The sequence below is a fragment of the Empidonax traillii genome, unplaced genomic scaffold (genome assembly GCF_003031625.1).
Source record: "Empidonax traillii isolate 1590-97213 ecotype Southwest subspecies unplaced genomic scaffold, ASM303162v1 scaffold190:size869923, whole genome shotgun sequence".
NCBI lineage: Eukaryota > Metazoa > Chordata > Aves > Passeriformes > Tyrannidae > Empidonax > Empidonax traillii.
This window is the reverse complement of record NW_020955383.1, coordinates 585,525-602,219: the sequence shown is the minus strand read 5'-3', so window position 1 is coordinate 602,219 and position 16,695 is coordinate 585,525. Positions and strand designations below refer to the sequence as shown.

At 42.2% G+C, this 16,695-nt stretch overlaps 2 protein-coding genes across 4 annotated transcripts in view; one reads left to right on the top strand and one right to left on the bottom strand.

The window, feature by feature from the left end:
- Positions 1-1,595: 1,595 nt before the first annotated feature.
- Positions 1,596-8,835, bottom strand: ENPP4 (ectonucleotide pyrophosphatase/phosphodiesterase 4). 2 transcript variants are annotated; one of them, XM_027886628.1, is made up of 4 exons: positions 8,717-8,835; positions 6,201-7,059; positions 5,099-5,269; positions 1,596-2,812 (listed from the first exon to the last, which is right to left on the bottom strand). In XM_027886628.1, exons 2-4 carry the CDS (start codon positions 7,015-7,017, stop codon positions 2,448-2,450), a joined length of 1,353 nt encoding a protein of 450 aa, XP_027742429.1. In that variant the 5' UTR covers positions 7,018-7,059; positions 8,717-8,835; the 3' UTR covers positions 1,596-2,447. The 2 variants fall into 2 exon arrangements, with proteins under 2 accessions (XP_027742429.1, XP_027742428.1); XM_027886627.1 differs by having other exon boundaries at positions 8,732-8,826.
- A 5,092-nt stretch (positions 8,836-13,927) lies between these two features.
- The window catches only part of CLIC5 (chloride intracellular channel 5), an 84,213-nt gene continuing 81,445 nt past the window's right edge, over positions 13,928-16,695 (top strand). Inside the window, exons 1-3 of one of the 2 annotated variants that reach the window (XM_027886570.1) lie at positions 13,928-14,191; positions 14,600-14,668; positions 15,451-15,584. The gene's annotated coding sequence lies outside the window, so the exon portion shown is untranslated. Of the gene's footprint in view, positions 14,192-14,599; positions 14,669-14,932; positions 15,585-16,695 lie in introns of those variants that run through there. The other variant, XM_027886568.1, reaches the window with a different exon arrangement.

Sequence of the window (16,695 nt, the reverse complement as noted above, 5' to 3'; positions counted from 1 at the left end):
TATTTCTTAATGCCTAAATTTCCTCTTTAAGCCCTTTCCACAGTAGCACTGTTTAGTCTCCACGCTAAGGGAGGAGGAGTAGAGGGTGTTAGGGATTTTCACTCAATTCAGCCACTCACTGTCTGGTTTCACAGCAGCTCAGTGGCCTGTAGCAATTCTCATTAGAAGGGGCTGCCTAGAGCTAGAAGGAGAAATGCACTTGGACCTTGATTTCCTCATCTGTAACAACACTCCTACTTCAGATCACACTTCAGTCAGTATTTACATGTCTGGCCATTACAATCTTGGTGGTAACTTTGCCACCTGCCTGTGAGGGGATGCGCAGAGGAACTGATAGCACATCCATCACAGGCTGTGTGACAACAGCTGGGGGGAGGGCAGAGAAGGGGGAGAACCAATAAGTGGAACAAATACTGTGCTATATCAGGTTCAGCTTCTAGGAAAAAAAAAAAAAAAAAGCCAGAACTTGCATGTAGAGACAGTACAGTTTGGTCTGACCAAGTCTGCTGGAAAGATTAATTCAGTCTAGTCAAGCCCTTCCAAACACAGATGATGCAAAACCTCTCCCAGTAATTCCACCACCTTCTGAGGATCCCAGCCTGTATTAGCAGAATTATGAGAACCTAACAAACAGCTTTCTCCAGTGTCCTCCCTTTTATCCAAGCCTGGGTCTTACCCTGCAAAACATTCCCTTTGTAGTTACTCATTAACTTGGCCTCTTGGTGCCCTGTAATTAATTAGTTTAAACTTCAGGCAGGATGAGAAAGTGACTCTGTGCTCAGTCCAGCTACTGCTCTAGGATAGCAACAGGTTAAAATCCAGTAACCCGTCAGTAACAGCACACATTTTTCAAGGGGCCTGAGCCTCTTTCAAGTTCAGATTAATCCAGAGTAATACATTAGTAAGTAGGAACAAGTAGTTTAAGAAGGGGGGAAAAAACAGAACTGGTTAGGTTGTGGACTGTGTTTTTAATCAGTACAACAGAATACCCAGAGAGAGAGACACACAGTAGTAAAGCTTCCACACATTTCTAAATCTCCAATGTATTTTTTTTCCAGTGGACAGTTAATAGCAGCCCTTCCCTCCAAAGTCCCTGCCCCCTCCAGGCTGGATCACTAAAAGGCAGTCTGTGGCCAATACCAAACTGCATTGCATTGGAGCTTGTGAAAGAGAAACCACATTGCACACTACCATGTACCTCTGTCACTTCAAATTATTTTTAAAAACCATCAAACTTGTAGGAAAAGGACTCAGTAACCATAGTTCTCTTTTGGGTTAGCATTAACAATTTAACCTTACATCCTCTCCTCACTGAAAGATTAGGTATCAGTTAAGGCTTTCTACATCAAATTTTAATGTCAAGTTACAACCTGACCATTAACAAAGAATCAAGAGTTTCAATTAAGAGAACCATTAGCACTGGTCTATACACCTCAAATGCTATAGAGTATTTTTTGGGGGGATCTGTTTTTTCCCTTTAAATTTCCAGGGTTTAAAATTAGGGTTTGGAAGACTTGTTTGATGACTGCACATCAAACTTTCAATTGTTGCTTTATTTTATTGTTTGCCTTCAAAAGACAAATATCAGCTGGTGTACAGGGCTGAACCGCCTTTATTACAAAAACACCATCGGCAGACTTTACATGTGAGAAACTTTCCACAGGATTTAGAAGCATTAATTTTACACCTACAGTCCATGAAACTGGGTAATTCAGAGATTCTCAGATTAAACTGACATCCTTGAGATAAGGCAGCAGTGCCATCGCAACTGGAACTGTACAGGAACTGTGGATCTAAGTCACCCACAGACACATGTCCAGAAGTGTCAGAGCCACCTGTCCAGTGTTGTAACTGCTGAATCACATGGTTTATTGCTCAAAATAGAAGTGATACGCACCAATTCTTTCCTCACTGACCTCCATTTTCTTTCTCAGCAATTTCTTGTCATATTGCTGCCTTGGGGTAGAAACAGAAGTCTTGGATCTTCCCTATACCCCCTATCTCCAAATTTAATGGCTAATCTGCAAACAAAACTAACTTCTAGCTCTCATAAAAAAAGATCTCCTTTCCAACACAGGTACAAGAACACTAAAATAAGTCAATATTATTTGAAATTTAATACAAAAAAGGAATTATCATTTAAAAATATTAAAATTCACTTAGTCTGTCCTGCCTAGTCATACTCTGAAATTTCCTTCTGAAAGTGCTCAAAGGCTTGAATGAAAAAACTAAGCATCTTTATTTTGTTAAGCATCTCTTCTACTGAGAAGCCACCAGTTCATTGTTTTGTTCTGAAAATATTTTTACAGGACACACAAACGAGTCAGCAAGGTCTGGCTGTACAGTATTTTACACAGATAAAGTGCATCACAGAATGCCATCCAGTGCAAGTTTAAATTGTTTTCCTGAAATCACAATGTAGCAAGTGAGGCTGGGCTCCCTCTGCACTATCCAATTAAAGGTTCATCGTCATCACTTTGTAACTGTAGCCGGGCAAAGGGCCGTGGCTGAGCGACTCTGTTCTTGGAGATGACTATGATGCAGGTGAAAGTAGTCAGGATCACGAACGCCCCAATAACTATCCCAATAGCTTCGGGCAGGTTGATACACCACTGGTCAGCCAGCAGGCACTTGGTGTTTCCCAAAGTGCCGTTGTGGGGCTGCGGCGTCAGCCCCAGGATGTGGCACATCATGGGGTAGATGTCCACGTTGTTGATGGAGCTGTGCGTGTATCCGCGGCGGAAGGCGGGACCGCGCGCGGCCAGGAACGGGTGCATGCTGGGGAGAGTGTTGTCGTAGCCGTGGTCACCCACTGCGGGGAGCAAAAGGTAAGAGTTAACACCACAGGGTCTGTCCGCACGTTGGGTATTCCCCTCTCTCCTCGACCCCCAAAAGTATTAACCAAAGGCTAATGCCGAACATAAATGTGCGTGTCAGATTAAGCACTGAAGGAACCCAGAGTTCCTTCCCCAAACCCCAGAAGACTTTTCCAATACCAGTCTTCAGGGAGAGGTTCTCCCTCTCATTATCTCTTTTCCTTTCAGTCCTTAACATTTCCAGCTTTCCCCCTTCCCATTCCTCATGCCAAAGTTGTAAAAGGAGGTTGCCACTCCACCATGAGTCAGTAGCTGGAATGATAATTTTTACTACTCAGATATTTGGAAAGTCATCTCTCCCTTGCACAGCAGACACTTTAATTACTTCTTAAAAGCCAAGCACCTTTCCATTGATAGTGTTTCATTTGAACATACTAAGCACCTTCAAATCCCATTTATCAGATTAGGTACTTCAGGTGAAGGGACACACAAAGAGTCAAAACCAAAAAAATCAGTCAAAGGATCACTGTCCCTCTGATAGGCAAACAAAAAACCTTTGGTAGGTTTTTAAGATAAAATATAAATAGCTAAAAAGCAGCCATAGTCAAATTTCCTAACAACATTCCTGCCCAAGATGCCAGAAGCTTCTCACAGCACACTCAGCACACAGTCTGTGAGTGACTACACTTGAGTCCATTTCTTAGTAACAGCTGACAGTTGCCCTGAGAACTGTCGCCTTGAGTGCTTCACTGAAGTTTCTGATGCAAAATGTCCAGATTTTGACTGGTTAGGTCACACCACTTAAGTGAATTTTCACTAGTCCTTTTTAAAGTTTTCTACCATTCTGTTTGTTACCACAGAGATATTACTGCACCACATCTTGTTTAGGCTTTTAGGCTAAAACCTCCCCTGCCTGATTCTGGGAAGCCGTGGCTAACAAAATTGGTTTGAAAAGGGATTCACTTCAGCTGATAGAATGCTGTTCCTTATAAATATGCAGTTATTAACTATTTTAGGTACATGAAATTGAATCTAATCAGAAACAAGAGACCTCTAATAGCGAACACCTGTGCTATATATTGTCAATTTGAACATAATTGTAGCAAACCTGTGGGGAAATTAAAATATAAACACATCTTACATTAAAAGCAGTACTTTTGGACAAACAATGAGAAAACCTGAACTTAAATGTGCAAAGGGCAGACAGAAAGGACAGCCAAACTGGATGAAAACTGGAGTTTCCACCACCTAGCACCCTGTCTCTGACAGCAGTCATACAGGGAATCTGGAAAGTATCCAGCAGTAATCTCCTGACATACCCACCAGCCCCGAGCTGTTGGCTGCTCAGAAACTTCCAGGAAGCTGGAACCTTTTTATTTAATTTCTATTAATGGATTTTCCTTCCAAGAATCTGTCCAGTCCCTTTCTTAACACACGTATACATATACATATATATATGTATATGTACACACACACAACAGCCCTCGTCCACAAAAGAATTACAGGTTGAATTATTATTACAACAATGTAATTTATATGGAATTTCTTCTCTGAGATACACTTTCATGTGACTGTTGGATTTTTTTCACTAAATTATATATGCCCCTTGCCTGCAAAAAAAAATCCCAAAACCCTGCCCATGGAACACCTGGAATATAAATACACACACATACATATATATATATATATATTTGTAATTTGACTTTCATCAGGAAGCATCCAGCAGGAAGAAAGTCCACAGCTTAGCAGTGCACTGAGAAGACACACCTGTTTTGGGGTTTGTCTGTCAAACATGCTATTCGATGCCTCCAACAGGAAGAACTCTGGCTTCTTTGACCATTATTGTTGTGTTCCTATTATTTTTAGTATTTCCTGCCATTCATTTTTGTTTCCTAGTACATGTACTGCAACATTAAGTGTTGTGTCTTGCATGCCTCGGTTTAGGCACCCCATATAAATATGTTTTATATGCAATAAAAAGTTAAATCACTCTAGGGAAAGCTTGAGACAGACTAATCTCCCTAAGATAATAGCCTGAAGTACAGTTGTAAGAATTAAGTTGAACATGACAAAGTGTTTCAGCCCACAGAATATCCTCCATCTCTTAAAATACTCCAGGCTCAGGCTGAGAATGTTCTAGAACACGCTGAGCTGTTCCTAAATGTGCACAGCACCAGGGCTCCACTTGCTAAAGGGGAACTATCCTGCAGCTGGCTGGAAGAGAAACAAGGCAGTTTACCAACATAAACCACAGAGAGCACAAAAGAGGAAAACACACTTACACTTGGAAAGTGACTCGTTCTGTACAATTGTCCAGCCTTCATCTGCAACCAGAATTATGGGTTGGATTCTCTTGTTATGACTATAATGAAATCTCTCTGGAATTTCTTCTTTGAGATACACTTTCATGTGACTGTTGCAGTTTTTCAGTAAGTTATACACATCTTCTTTGTCTGCCAAGAAAAGAAACTTCATGTGAAACAGCTGGAAATTAACTCCTGTTAATTACAATTATCTGTCATTAAAGCTAAGATCCATTATTTCAAAGCAATAATATTTTAAAGGACACAGAGAAAACGATTTTTTCATGTCCCTCATGAAAGCAACATATGTCAGGATGGATTTCACTATCTGCTTCAATTTTAAATCAGACACATCACAGCTGTGGCTTTAGACCTGCAATTCAACTTACCCTTTGGGCTGGCAGGGCAATATTCAAATAGAGAAATCAAGAGAAAACAATCACTCCTGGATAAGTCAATATCTTATCCAATGCAGTAAATATTTATTTTTTTTACTGTATGAATCACTTTGTTCATTAGTCTGGCCACAGCTGTGGAAACTGAGTCCAGCAGCATCATGATTTAAGACATGCCTGTTGGTAACTACTCCTTATTCAATACAGAAATTGAATTTACAGCATGAAACCTGAAGTTTCTCTCTCAGAAACAGAGGTGGGAAAATGATCAAAATTTGGTTTGAATTTTTAGTTTGAAATTTACGAAATGGCATTTTTTATTCTGAATAAACACAAAGGTTTATGTCATGCTCACCTTGAATTACAACTGCATAGACTAAGTGAGCAACAAGAAAGCAGGTGTGCCCATCTGCTTTCTCAACTAGATGTACCAGGATCATCCTTATGATGATAAGCCGTAGTGATTTGACAAGAAACTCTCAATGGCCCACTGATTACCAAAACAGTGATTTCTAAATAAACCAACATCTTTTAGCCTATTCATAATGCCCAAAATTCTGCAATACGAACTCCACTGGTTTTCCAAAAGATGTGAACAGCCTACCATAGTGTGTACTTTTTAGAGGTAATATAAACAAGATTTAATTCTCACTGTGCGACTCAAAAAACAGCCAAACAAAACATACTCTGCCTTGGCAGCACCGCAGCAACCGGAGTCCTGTCTATCAGAGTGTAGTTGTTGCGCCCAATGCACTCGTCCAGGACAATCAGCTTCTTCGCAGAGCAGGAGGCCATTCCATGATCACTCGTTATGATGACATTGACAGTGTCCCACAAGCCTGATGCCTTCAGGTTATTCATAAGGAAACCAATCCGTTTATCCACTTCTTCCAACACTCTGCTCATGTTCTGGGTGTCGTCTGGTCCATACTTGTGCCCACTTGCATCTGGTTCTTCCCAGTATAGCACAGCAAAACTGACCACTGGGTTGGAGCTGTTCAGCCACGCAACAACCTTCTCCACTCTCTCCTCAAATGTCACTGAGAAGTTGTACTTCATAAAGAACTGAGGGGTGGTACTGTTAATTTTTACATCGCTACCGGGCCACATGGCAGCAGCACTTGCTCCTTTTCCCTGCTGTTGGTTTGTTACCCAAATTGGAACTGCCTCATCCCACCAGAAGGGATCTGAATCATTGAACTGGGAAAACTTTTTATGGGCATCTGCATCGTACATGTCATTAGCCACAATGCCATGGCTTTCCTCGTATAAACCCGTCACTATGGTGTAATGGTTTGGGAAAGTTTTGGTGATAAAAGAATTCGTGACTTGTTTTACAAGCACGCCATCCTCGATGAACTCCTGAAGATGAGGAAGCTTATAGGTTTCCAAGTAATCGGCCCTGAAGCCATCGAAGGACACGAGGAGTAACCTGGAATCACCAGCTGAGCAAGCACAACAGGCAAGTATTCCAGCAAAAAGTAACATTAACATTGAGCTCATTGTTGAGGCTTCAGAGTACTTCCAGCAGGTAATCAGATGCACCTGAAAAATTTAAAAAGATAAGGCATGGAACTGGTTTAACTAGCTATGCATTATGTACATCTTCCTTGCAGAGAGTAACCCCAAAATAACCAGTCTAAACAACCACTCAAGTCAACCGAGGATTTCCCTACTGACTTCAGAGGTTTCTCACACTGTCATAGTTTTTCATATAGTAAAACAAATGAGCAATAAGATTTTTTACGTTGGAGACTAAATGAAAGGAAGAATTGTTTTCTCTCTTTTCAGGAGTTATTCCATCGTTCTGTGCATCGTATTACAATCCTACATCCCAAGACAGACAATCCATATTTTTCCTCAGGCACCTGAACAATTCCAGCTCCACATTTAAGAGTCCTCTGCAGCTCTAAATTCTTATTACACATCCCTGCCCAGACCAAAAGTCTGTTTCCTACTGTAATTTTCACTTTTTCATCCTAGCTTTTCTTTCACAGTTTCCACCATCCAAGCTGTTGGAAGACTTCTGAGCCTTTCAACATTCATATTAACTCAATTCTTATTCTATACACAGAACTGCAAGGATTAACTTCTACTCCTCCTTTCCTCTTGTACATCTACCATAGCAGTATTTAAACCTGTTTTTTATGTATCATATTTTTCTCTCTAAAAAAAAAAATGAAAAAATCGTTAGTAACCTTTGCTGCGAGACAAGTATTTCTCACCAAGGAATTCGTGACTATTATGAATGGAAGGTATGATTTGTAAGCTTTTTGTCCCCCTAAATTTATTATGTGTGCCTGAAGCACTGTTCAGGAAGGTACAGAATGATTCTCTCACTCTTTAAGAAAGAGGAAGTAAAGCTCCAGGTTTCAAAAAACCTTCTGCATTGTTGTTGGTGTATTTATTTCTAAAGAAGAGCCCAACTTGCTCCAGCGTGTCCTTTATCTCATTTGCACAAAGGGGGTGATTAAAGGAGCAGCAGCCGTTTTCCCAGCTTGTAGTAACAGTAACTTTTTCCTCCAAACTCCTTAAAACCGCAGCTGTATTATTTTAAAGGTGTAAGGAGCTTTAAGGTTAGCTACAGCTTGATAGCAGTGAGGGGGATTCAAAGCACGGGAAATCATTCCTCCTGCCTCCCACAGTTAAAATTTCTTTAGAAGATACAAGAGTTAGAAGAGATGATCGTCAAAGGCACTTTCTAATACAGAGGACTTGGAGCACGGAGCCCCTTCTAAGAAAAAAAAGAAAAAGGAGACAAGAAAATAGCAACGAAGCAGCGAATCACCCGTTTGATGTCAGGTGCTTTAAAAAGCACAGCCAGAGTTTTCCATAGCGCACTAAAACGCAACAACACAGCATTCGCTTCGAAATGCACCAAAGCTGCTCAGCACTTGCGTTTTTTATACACAAACGTCGCGGTTTAACCAAAAATTAACTCTACCCCGGGCAGAACCAGCACAACAACCCAGCTGTGGAACGCCGCCAGCACCAGTGCCACCTGCTCCCGAGCCCCCGCACCTCCCGGCCGCCTTGGGGAGTTGCGCAGCTCGGCCGGGACGGAGCTGTCCCGCCTGCGGAGCGCAGACACCCAGCACGGCCGACCCGCCGGGCGCTCCGGGACGGCTCCCCCCACACCCGCGACTGCACCCGCACTGGGCTCACCGTCCCTACTGCCTCCCGACGCGGGACACTCCCGTACCCCCCCGGTCCCCACCGTGAGGTCCCGCTCCGGCTCCGCTCGGGGCGGAACGCGGGGGCGGCGCCGGAGGTGACCGGGCCGGCAGAGGTGGAGCGGGACGGGGGGGAGGCAGGGGGTGCCGAGCGCCTGCGCACCCACCGCGCCCGCGGCCCCAACCGACACTGGCAGCTCTTGGGGGGGGGCGCGGGAGCTCGTCAGTGCGCGCGGCCTCCGCCCGCTGCGATTGGCTGCGGACCCGCTGGCGGGAGATCCGATTGGCTCCGGAGCGGTGGGCGGGGCGTTGGAGGCACGGTGGGTGGGGGAGCGGGAAGTGAGGGCCGGGCGCTGAGGGGGGCCATGGGAGGCAAGCGGGGATTTCCATTTTCGCGGAATTAATAAAGTTGGAGAAGGCGTCTGAGATAATCTAGTCCAACCATTGACTGGTCAGCACCCTGTCAAGTAGACCATGGCAGTAAGTGCAACGTCCAGTCTTCTGTTAAACACCTCCAAGGATAGTGACTCCACCACGTCCTTGGGCAGCCCGTTCCAATGCTTGACGACCGGTTTTATGAAGAAAATTTTTCATAATATCCAATCTAAACCTCCCCTGGAAAAAAACTTGAGGCTCTTTCCTCTTGTCCTGTTGCTCATTACTTGGGAAAAGAGATCGAGTCGCTCCTGGCTACACCTTCCTTTCAGGGAGTTGTGGAGTGAGAAGGTGCCCCCTGAGCCTCCTCCAGGCTGAGCCCCCTCAGTTCCCTCAGCTGCTTCTCAGAGTTGTGCTCCAGACCCTTCCCCAGCTCTGTTGCTCTTGTGTGGACATGCTCCAGGACCTCAATATCCTTCTGGAATTGAGGGGCCCAGAACTCGACACAGCACTTGAGGTGCATCACTGGTGCCCATGGGGACAATCACTTCCCTAGAACTGCTGGTCACACTGTTCCTGATACAACCCAGGACGATGGGAGCGGAGCTGAGGGGAGCCGTGAGGGGCCAAGGGGAGCAGGGCTGTGGAATGCAGCTGTCACAAGCTGGGAGATGTGATGGGTTGCAGTGGAGCTCGAGGTTTTATGAGGGGCATGTTGTACGGGCTGGGGTGAGGCCACTTCGGCCCCATGGCTGAAGGACACTTTGGGGCAAGGCAAGGTGACGGGGCGTGTTCCTGGGAGTTTCTGTGTTTTCCCAGCACGCCCATAACCTGCCTCCCGCCTCCTTTGCAGGTGTCGCAGCAGCCCCAGGGTGTCACCTTCTCGAGGCAGTGGTGATTGTCAGCGTGTCTTCTCCGTGGCTCTGTCTCCCCTTCGGTCACACAGCTCTGAAAGTTGACTGTTCATATCCTTACACACATGTGAACTTTTTGTGTTCTCTTGCGAAAAAACTGGTTTACCCTAAAACTCAGAACACAAACAGGAAATGGTGATTGTGTTGCTGAATTTACTCTGAGTGCCGCTGCAGCGTCTTGAAAAGCAGAGTGTGGTTACAATGGGTTGAGGTCTGTTTGGGTCCTGGTGTAAGTTTGCTTCATAAATTAAGGCAAATAATTTACATTCCTATGGTTTTCCTTTTTATTATGAGGACGGATTAGTAATTCTGCAAAACCTGTTAAGTTACTGGTGCTGAATAACAATGAGATCAACTCTATGTAAAACATCCTCTAATAGCACAGAGCACAAATCATCACTCTATTTTAAATTTCATCCTAAAAACTGAGAAAAAGACATGCCTGTAGCTTCATGATTGACTGAAGTAGATCTGAATTTCATTCTGTGTATCCTGCTGGCATGTTTATTCTGAGTACCACGTAGATTTCAGCTTGTTTCTCTCTAATGGCTTTCACATATGTATGAGTTAGGCAGATTGTGCTACCTGCCTGTTTCAGCTGTGGAGTGGCTCTAAAGCTGTGGTACAATAGGCTGAATAAAGTGACACACCTCTGATTCACTTTGATTTATGGAATGTAACAGGTGTGGCAAAGCACAAGACTGTGAAAGAGGGGAAAAAAACAGCTCCAGGTGAGCGAGATAAGACTTCTTGCAGCTCTTGCAGCTCTTCATGTGTTATGTGCCAGGTTCAAGTTGGTGTTTTTTTCCTTCTTTGTTACACTAATTCAGCTTTCTGAATATGCATGTGACAGTTGATCATGTGGAGGAGGGATATGTCCTTTATGAATTATTTTATTGTATTGCCTTAAAAATATTTAGTACAGAGAGTGAACTAAAGCTCAAGGGAATTCACAACAGGTGCAATCTTTTACCCAATTTCATCAAGTTACAATTGAGTTCTTGTTACAAACTTCATGCACAGATTCAGACGAATTTTAAGCATCGAGGCTCTTTTGCCAACCTAGTTTGGCAACATACTCAGCTATTCAGTCCAGAAGGTGTGAGTAATCTCTTGTTTACACCTCCTGAAATTCTTTGAAACCTATTTGCAGTATTCACCTATTCATGAGCCCAGCCTATGTCCAATTTGACACATCATGCAGGCAGCACAACATACCAACTCTGTACTCTGAACTGGGCCAGCCAGTATGTGTCTAATCATGTATTTAATACAGCTCTTGGTTTGCCTACAAGAAATGGGTGAGCTATGTGTATGCTTACATTAAAAGAAGTAAAACTGGGAACTACCAAGGTGTTTGCCTCTCATCACCTTAACCTCTTTCTGTATTGCATTTCACCCCACATTTGCCTGCAAGTCTAAGCACTAGACCATCCTAAATGCTGCCAGAAGCTGTACAGATTTTTTGCTGAAGTATAATTGAGCACATGCAGCTCGAAAACCATTGCGTGCATTTCTTTGTGTCAGTGGAATTTAGTGAATGCCAGGAAATAAAGCGTAGGCAAACTCAAAATATTCTCTGTGTTTGGTAGGTTTAATAAGGCATTTCATTTCTAGATGGAAAACTACACCCTCCTGTTGGCAGTGTTGTGAAGGGGAAACAACTCCAAATTTATTTGAATGAATTGAAATTGGGGTTAAATTTGGATTAATTTAATTGGCATTGTCAGCCTGGAAAAGAAAAGGCTTTGGGGTGACCTAGTTGCAGCCTTCCAGTACCTGAAGGGAGCTTACAAGAAAGGTGGAAAGACACTATTTACAAAAGCATGTAGTGACAGGACGAGGGAGAATGGCCTCAAACTGAGAGTAGGTTTAGATTAGGAATTAGGAAAAAATTCTTTACTGTGAGATTGGTGAAGACCTGGCACAGATTGCCCAGGGAAGCTGTAGCTGCCCCATCCCTGGAATTGTTCAAGGCCAGGCTGGATGGGGCTCTGAGCAACCTTGGAAGGTGTCCCTGCCCATGGCAGGGGTGTTGGAACAGGATGATCTTTAAGGTCCCTTTCAACCCAAACCATTCTGTGATTTTATGATTCTATGAAAACTTGATGTTGCATGTAAATAGTTCAGATACTTGTCGTAAGTGGTTTCTTAAGAAAAAGCAGGGCATTTTCACTGCCTAATATCGAACAAGAAATATTTCCTGTATTTCCAGTTTTGTTCTCAATTTTATTCATGTGACAGAGATCTCTGTGACCATTTTTGCACAGCAGTTTTGTAAGCTGTCATTTAGCATGTTTTGATGCATCTTTATATAATTGAGATTAAAAAAAAAAAAAAAAAGTGGTTTAATGAGACCATAAAAGGGCTGGGTAACTTACAGCTGTTAAACTTTATTAGACAATAAGCTTTTAGTGCCCATTTAATCTGAAGCATTGCTTGTGTATGGAGGCTATAAACCAAATAGGGCTCTTAACCTTGCTGTTTCTCAAACTGTGTGGAAGGAAATCCCTAGGGCTGCATGACAGGTTGATACAGAGGACTCTGGTGCCTCTGCCTTCTTTATTTTGGTTACCAGAGTCTCCACTGCAAACAGACTTGAAGCTGAGTTGCTGGGGTTTTCAAGGGTTGGTTTCAGAGATAAACAAGGGTGTTGAAATGATGCCAGATTTTAAAGGTGAAGTGTTTTGCTTAGAGCAGTTGGGCAAATAAAAAGTCAGTATTTCGTAGGCTCTCAGGTATTCTAGTGGAGTTTCCAACCATGGGGTTGAAGACCAAACCAAGTAAAGTTTTATAAAAGGAACTGGAAGACCACAAATAAAGGGCTTTGAAACATCCAAATTGGGAATAATTATTTAGGCCCTGCAGCAGGTACATCAGGTTTTCAAATGTCTGTTGGCAATGACTCCTGGTGTTTTTAACAACTAAAAACTGTTGATAACATGAGTTTTGAGTGTCCTGTGCAAAGTAGTTTTCTATTATCTGTCTAGTGGAGAAGTGTCTGTGTTACAGAGTCAGATTTACAGATGTGTTTGCTTTAAATGTGTCTTTTATGCAGTCAGCAGCAAAAGAAAATCTGGGTGAAGGTGAATCACCATTATTGCAGTAGGGTCCTGGAACTGGGAACCAGCCCCTCAAGCAGAATCCAAGTCAGTGTTATCTGAGCCATAAATGGATTTCTGGAGGCCTGCTTCAAGGATGTGCTGATTCCTGCCTGAAATGCATGACCAACATCTACCAAACCACTTTCTTCTGAAATGGTTTTTCTGTGTGTTTTGTCTTCCTTGCTACACCCCAAATAGAATACAAATAGAGGTATAAAATGTGGGATAAAGGTATTATCCTCGTGCTGTTTAGTTCAAGATTGTCAGTGAATTAAGCATTACTGTTGAACTGTGCAGAGATGAGGTGGTGCTACCAAAACAAGTAAAAGCTGAGGCTGGAGACAATGCAAGAAAGTTTGTTTGCAGTTGATTTCATCGAGGTATTGAGTGCAGCCAGGAGTGAAAACAAAGTGGTGTGCTTTTATTGCAAGCCCCTTGTAATAAATCCATAAACCATGACCAGTCTCTCCCCGAGCCCACAGTGTAGTTTCGATAATGTCCTTGAGCTACATTGCAAAGCTTTGGCAATTTTTGAGCTTTACAAAGAAAAAAAGTTGGGTTTTGTTGTAGAACCAGCATCCTGAATGGCCAGGAACATTCATGATTTTTGCATTGAGTGCCCTTAAGTGAAATTGAAGGGTCCTCCGCTCCTATGGGATGCCAAGATCCCTCAGTTTCTGAGAGACAATAAAATTTGTTGATCATCATTCACTTTCAGGTTCAGCTGTTTCCAAGGACTCTGAGTACTTTGTTTTAACTATTTGATTTTTTTTTTGCATCTCTTCTGGCTGGAAAAAGACACTTTAGAGCAAGCAAATGAAGGACCCTAATTTGTTTAGGTTATGAAGAAAGATTTACAGGCTCTTTGCTTAAAGTGTGCAAGTATCTTCATGGAGGACAAGTAAAACTGAAGGGCTCTTTTAATTTATGCACTAAAATCATAGCAACTGAAAACGATCTGAGAAATTCCAATAGAAACATGTCGATACTTCTAAACAAGGCTGTGAAGTACTGAAGCTACTTGTGGCACTGATGGATGAGCTGAAGTTTCCAGTATTGCAGAATGCCTAGAAGACACACAAGTTATTTGCTTTAATAAAGGTCTACCCAGGTTAAAAGTCTTAAGAGTCTATATTAAATAGTGTAATGTGGCTTTTTACCTCAAATTATTAATCTCTGAGCAGACTTGAGGGATGTTGTTCAGGGGTTTGACATTCTTGTTACTTTTCCTTCTTTCCACCCTTTTCTTCTACTCTGACTTAAGCAATGCAGAAATTTCTTCTGCTCGTCATTTTAATATATGCCCAAGGTGGGGATGCTCACAGCCCAAGGTGACAGGATGAACAGATAAAGTTTTAGTAGTAGCTTCAGTTGTCTGGTTTTAACATGCTGTTCTCAGTGTGCCAGGGCCCTTATTGTATCTGCTGTCCTTCAGATAAAATCAAGCTAAGTGAACAACTTAAAAATAAATGTCTGTGTGTGTTTGAGCTGCTGAACTGATCTCTGTGTTTCTGTGCAGAGTGAACCTGGCAGTTGTCTGCATTCCTAGTGTGAGTTTTGATGTCCATTTGTGGGCTTCTAAATGTAGGTGAGTTACAACTTTGCTGTCTAAACAGACATGTCTGTTTTAGGGACCTCTGATGACTGGGTTTTGCAGCAATAAAGACCATCTCCAGAATATACTTAATTCCCTTTTCATGTAGTAATTTCCATCTCTTTTTATGACATACTTTGAGGTACCCATTGCTGTCCATTGGACTGTAGAAAGAATCAGCGATTTGTTTATTCTAGGAGCTGGACTCTAACAGAACTGTAAATTGTGCCTTATGTATGCACTGTCCCAGGGGATGGTGTGGGAGCCTCAGCTTGGATCTTGTTTGTTATCCCATAACTTTTGAACTGTAACACAAAAACTGTTCCATCTTCCCTGAAAATGAAAAGTAAGGGCTGTAAACCAGCAGAGGGTTCATGTAATGTGATGTGAAATGCACCTGATTTTTATCTGGGTAAATTCTTAAGTGTGGTCAGATTTCCCCTGGGGCTTTATCACTCTGTCGCAAGGGTGACGTTGGGATCTTGGAGCTGCTTAATATTTTTTTTTGCTCTTGGAGTGGGGCAGAGGAAAGAAGGACTTGGGTAACTCATGATAAAGAAATCCACATCAGCTGTATTTATTTGTTTTTAAATCATACTCGTTTTACTCTCTTGTTCCTTGGTTTGCTTGTGATATTTTAAACCCTCCAGCAGGTGCTGCTGCATCCTGCAAATGTCATCTTCGTGGAGGGGAAAAAAACCCAGTAGTTTAATTTAATACAACTTTGCTTTTGCTTGATTTCATGAATATTTCTGTGTTCTCTTTTCTTCCTCAAGATTTTTACAAGCAGAGTTACTAAGGAGGGAATTTTTATGATCCCAGCATATTTAATCCTGCAAGTAAAAAGAGATTGAAGATCAATGGGAGTTGCTGATCAAGGTCATGCTCAGAGCAAGTTGAACAGTCACAGGTAGAAATATGTTTGTCTTTCTACAAAAAAATTAAGAAATCTAGGTGTTTTCTTAAAAATATAAAAAATATTCATTAAAAAAAGGGAAGTTATCAAAGTTTCTAGTTGGCTCATTGGTTTTCCCAAGTTTCCTGAACTTAAGTGATTTAGGCTCATGATTTTCAATCAGTCTTATCTTTAGCCTATTACCTGGTCTTGAATGCAAGAATTTTACAATACAGATTGCACAACACATTTCAGAATCTCTGATTTAGGACTTCCACATGAACAACTGTGGCTGAGTTACATACAGAAAATGGAAAAAGTAGATGTGCTTTGTCCTGTTTGCTGATGGACCGCTTGTGCCAGGCAGGAATTTGTGGGTAGTAATAATTGAAATTAGACCTTGAAGATGTCCTTGAAATTCTTGAGTTACATCAGACCGGAAATGCACTCGTGAGCTAAGAGATCTCACTGTTCTCTGATACTTCCCTGCATCTTGTGCTGTACAATCATTGAGATTGAATTTGGTTGTTACTATGATCCTGGCACTTTTCAGCTTATCTGGGAACCTTAGAAGGTGGATCCAAGTTTAATAAGATGAAATATTAGTTTGCTTTTGATATTTAATTTTAGTAGTAATCTAAACTATTCTTTATAAATGTGTTAACAACCATAAATCCCAGGCAGGCAGCACCTGCTACTCTACTGTGTGAAACAGCACCTGTTCCCTTGGTTGCTCTGTTTGGGCTGGATGGAATTACCATCTTTCTCTCTCATGTCTGCTCTGTGTTTCTTTAAGATATCCAACCTGGCTATGGCAGTTACCTCTCAGGAAGTTACAAGGATGGGTCAGGAGGAAAACACCTTTATTTTTCCTTTTGGCTCAAACCCAAAATTAGATTATAAGAATTCTTGCCGTAATCTACATAATCCAGATGTAGTAAACATTGAGATAAAAAGCCTTTTAGTCAGTAAAGTCTGAAGTTCTCATGACTTTAATAAATGGATAACTTTATAATAATTTGATAAATTTACGTGTGGATCTCTTGAGAATTTCAGCTCCATTGAATTCAGTTTCTCTGGAATGTGTATCTCTCCTAGGAGGGCAGTTCATTTTATGCTGATGCTG

Excerpts from the sequence above, each read along its gene's own strand:
- ENPP4 (XM_027886628.1), bottom strand. The coding sequence starts at position 7,017 with ATGAGCTCAATGTTAATGTTACTTTTTGCTGGAATACTTGCCTGTTGT. Across the intron at positions 5,270-6,200 it reads TGCGGTGCTGCCAAGGCAGA|ACAAAGAAGATGTGTATAAC; the intron begins GTATGTTTTGTT and ends TTTTCTTGGCAG. Across the intron at positions 2,813-5,098 it reads GAACGAGTCACTTTCCAAGT|TGGGTGACCACGGCTACGAC; the intron begins GTAAGTGTGTTT and ends TGCTCCCCGCAG.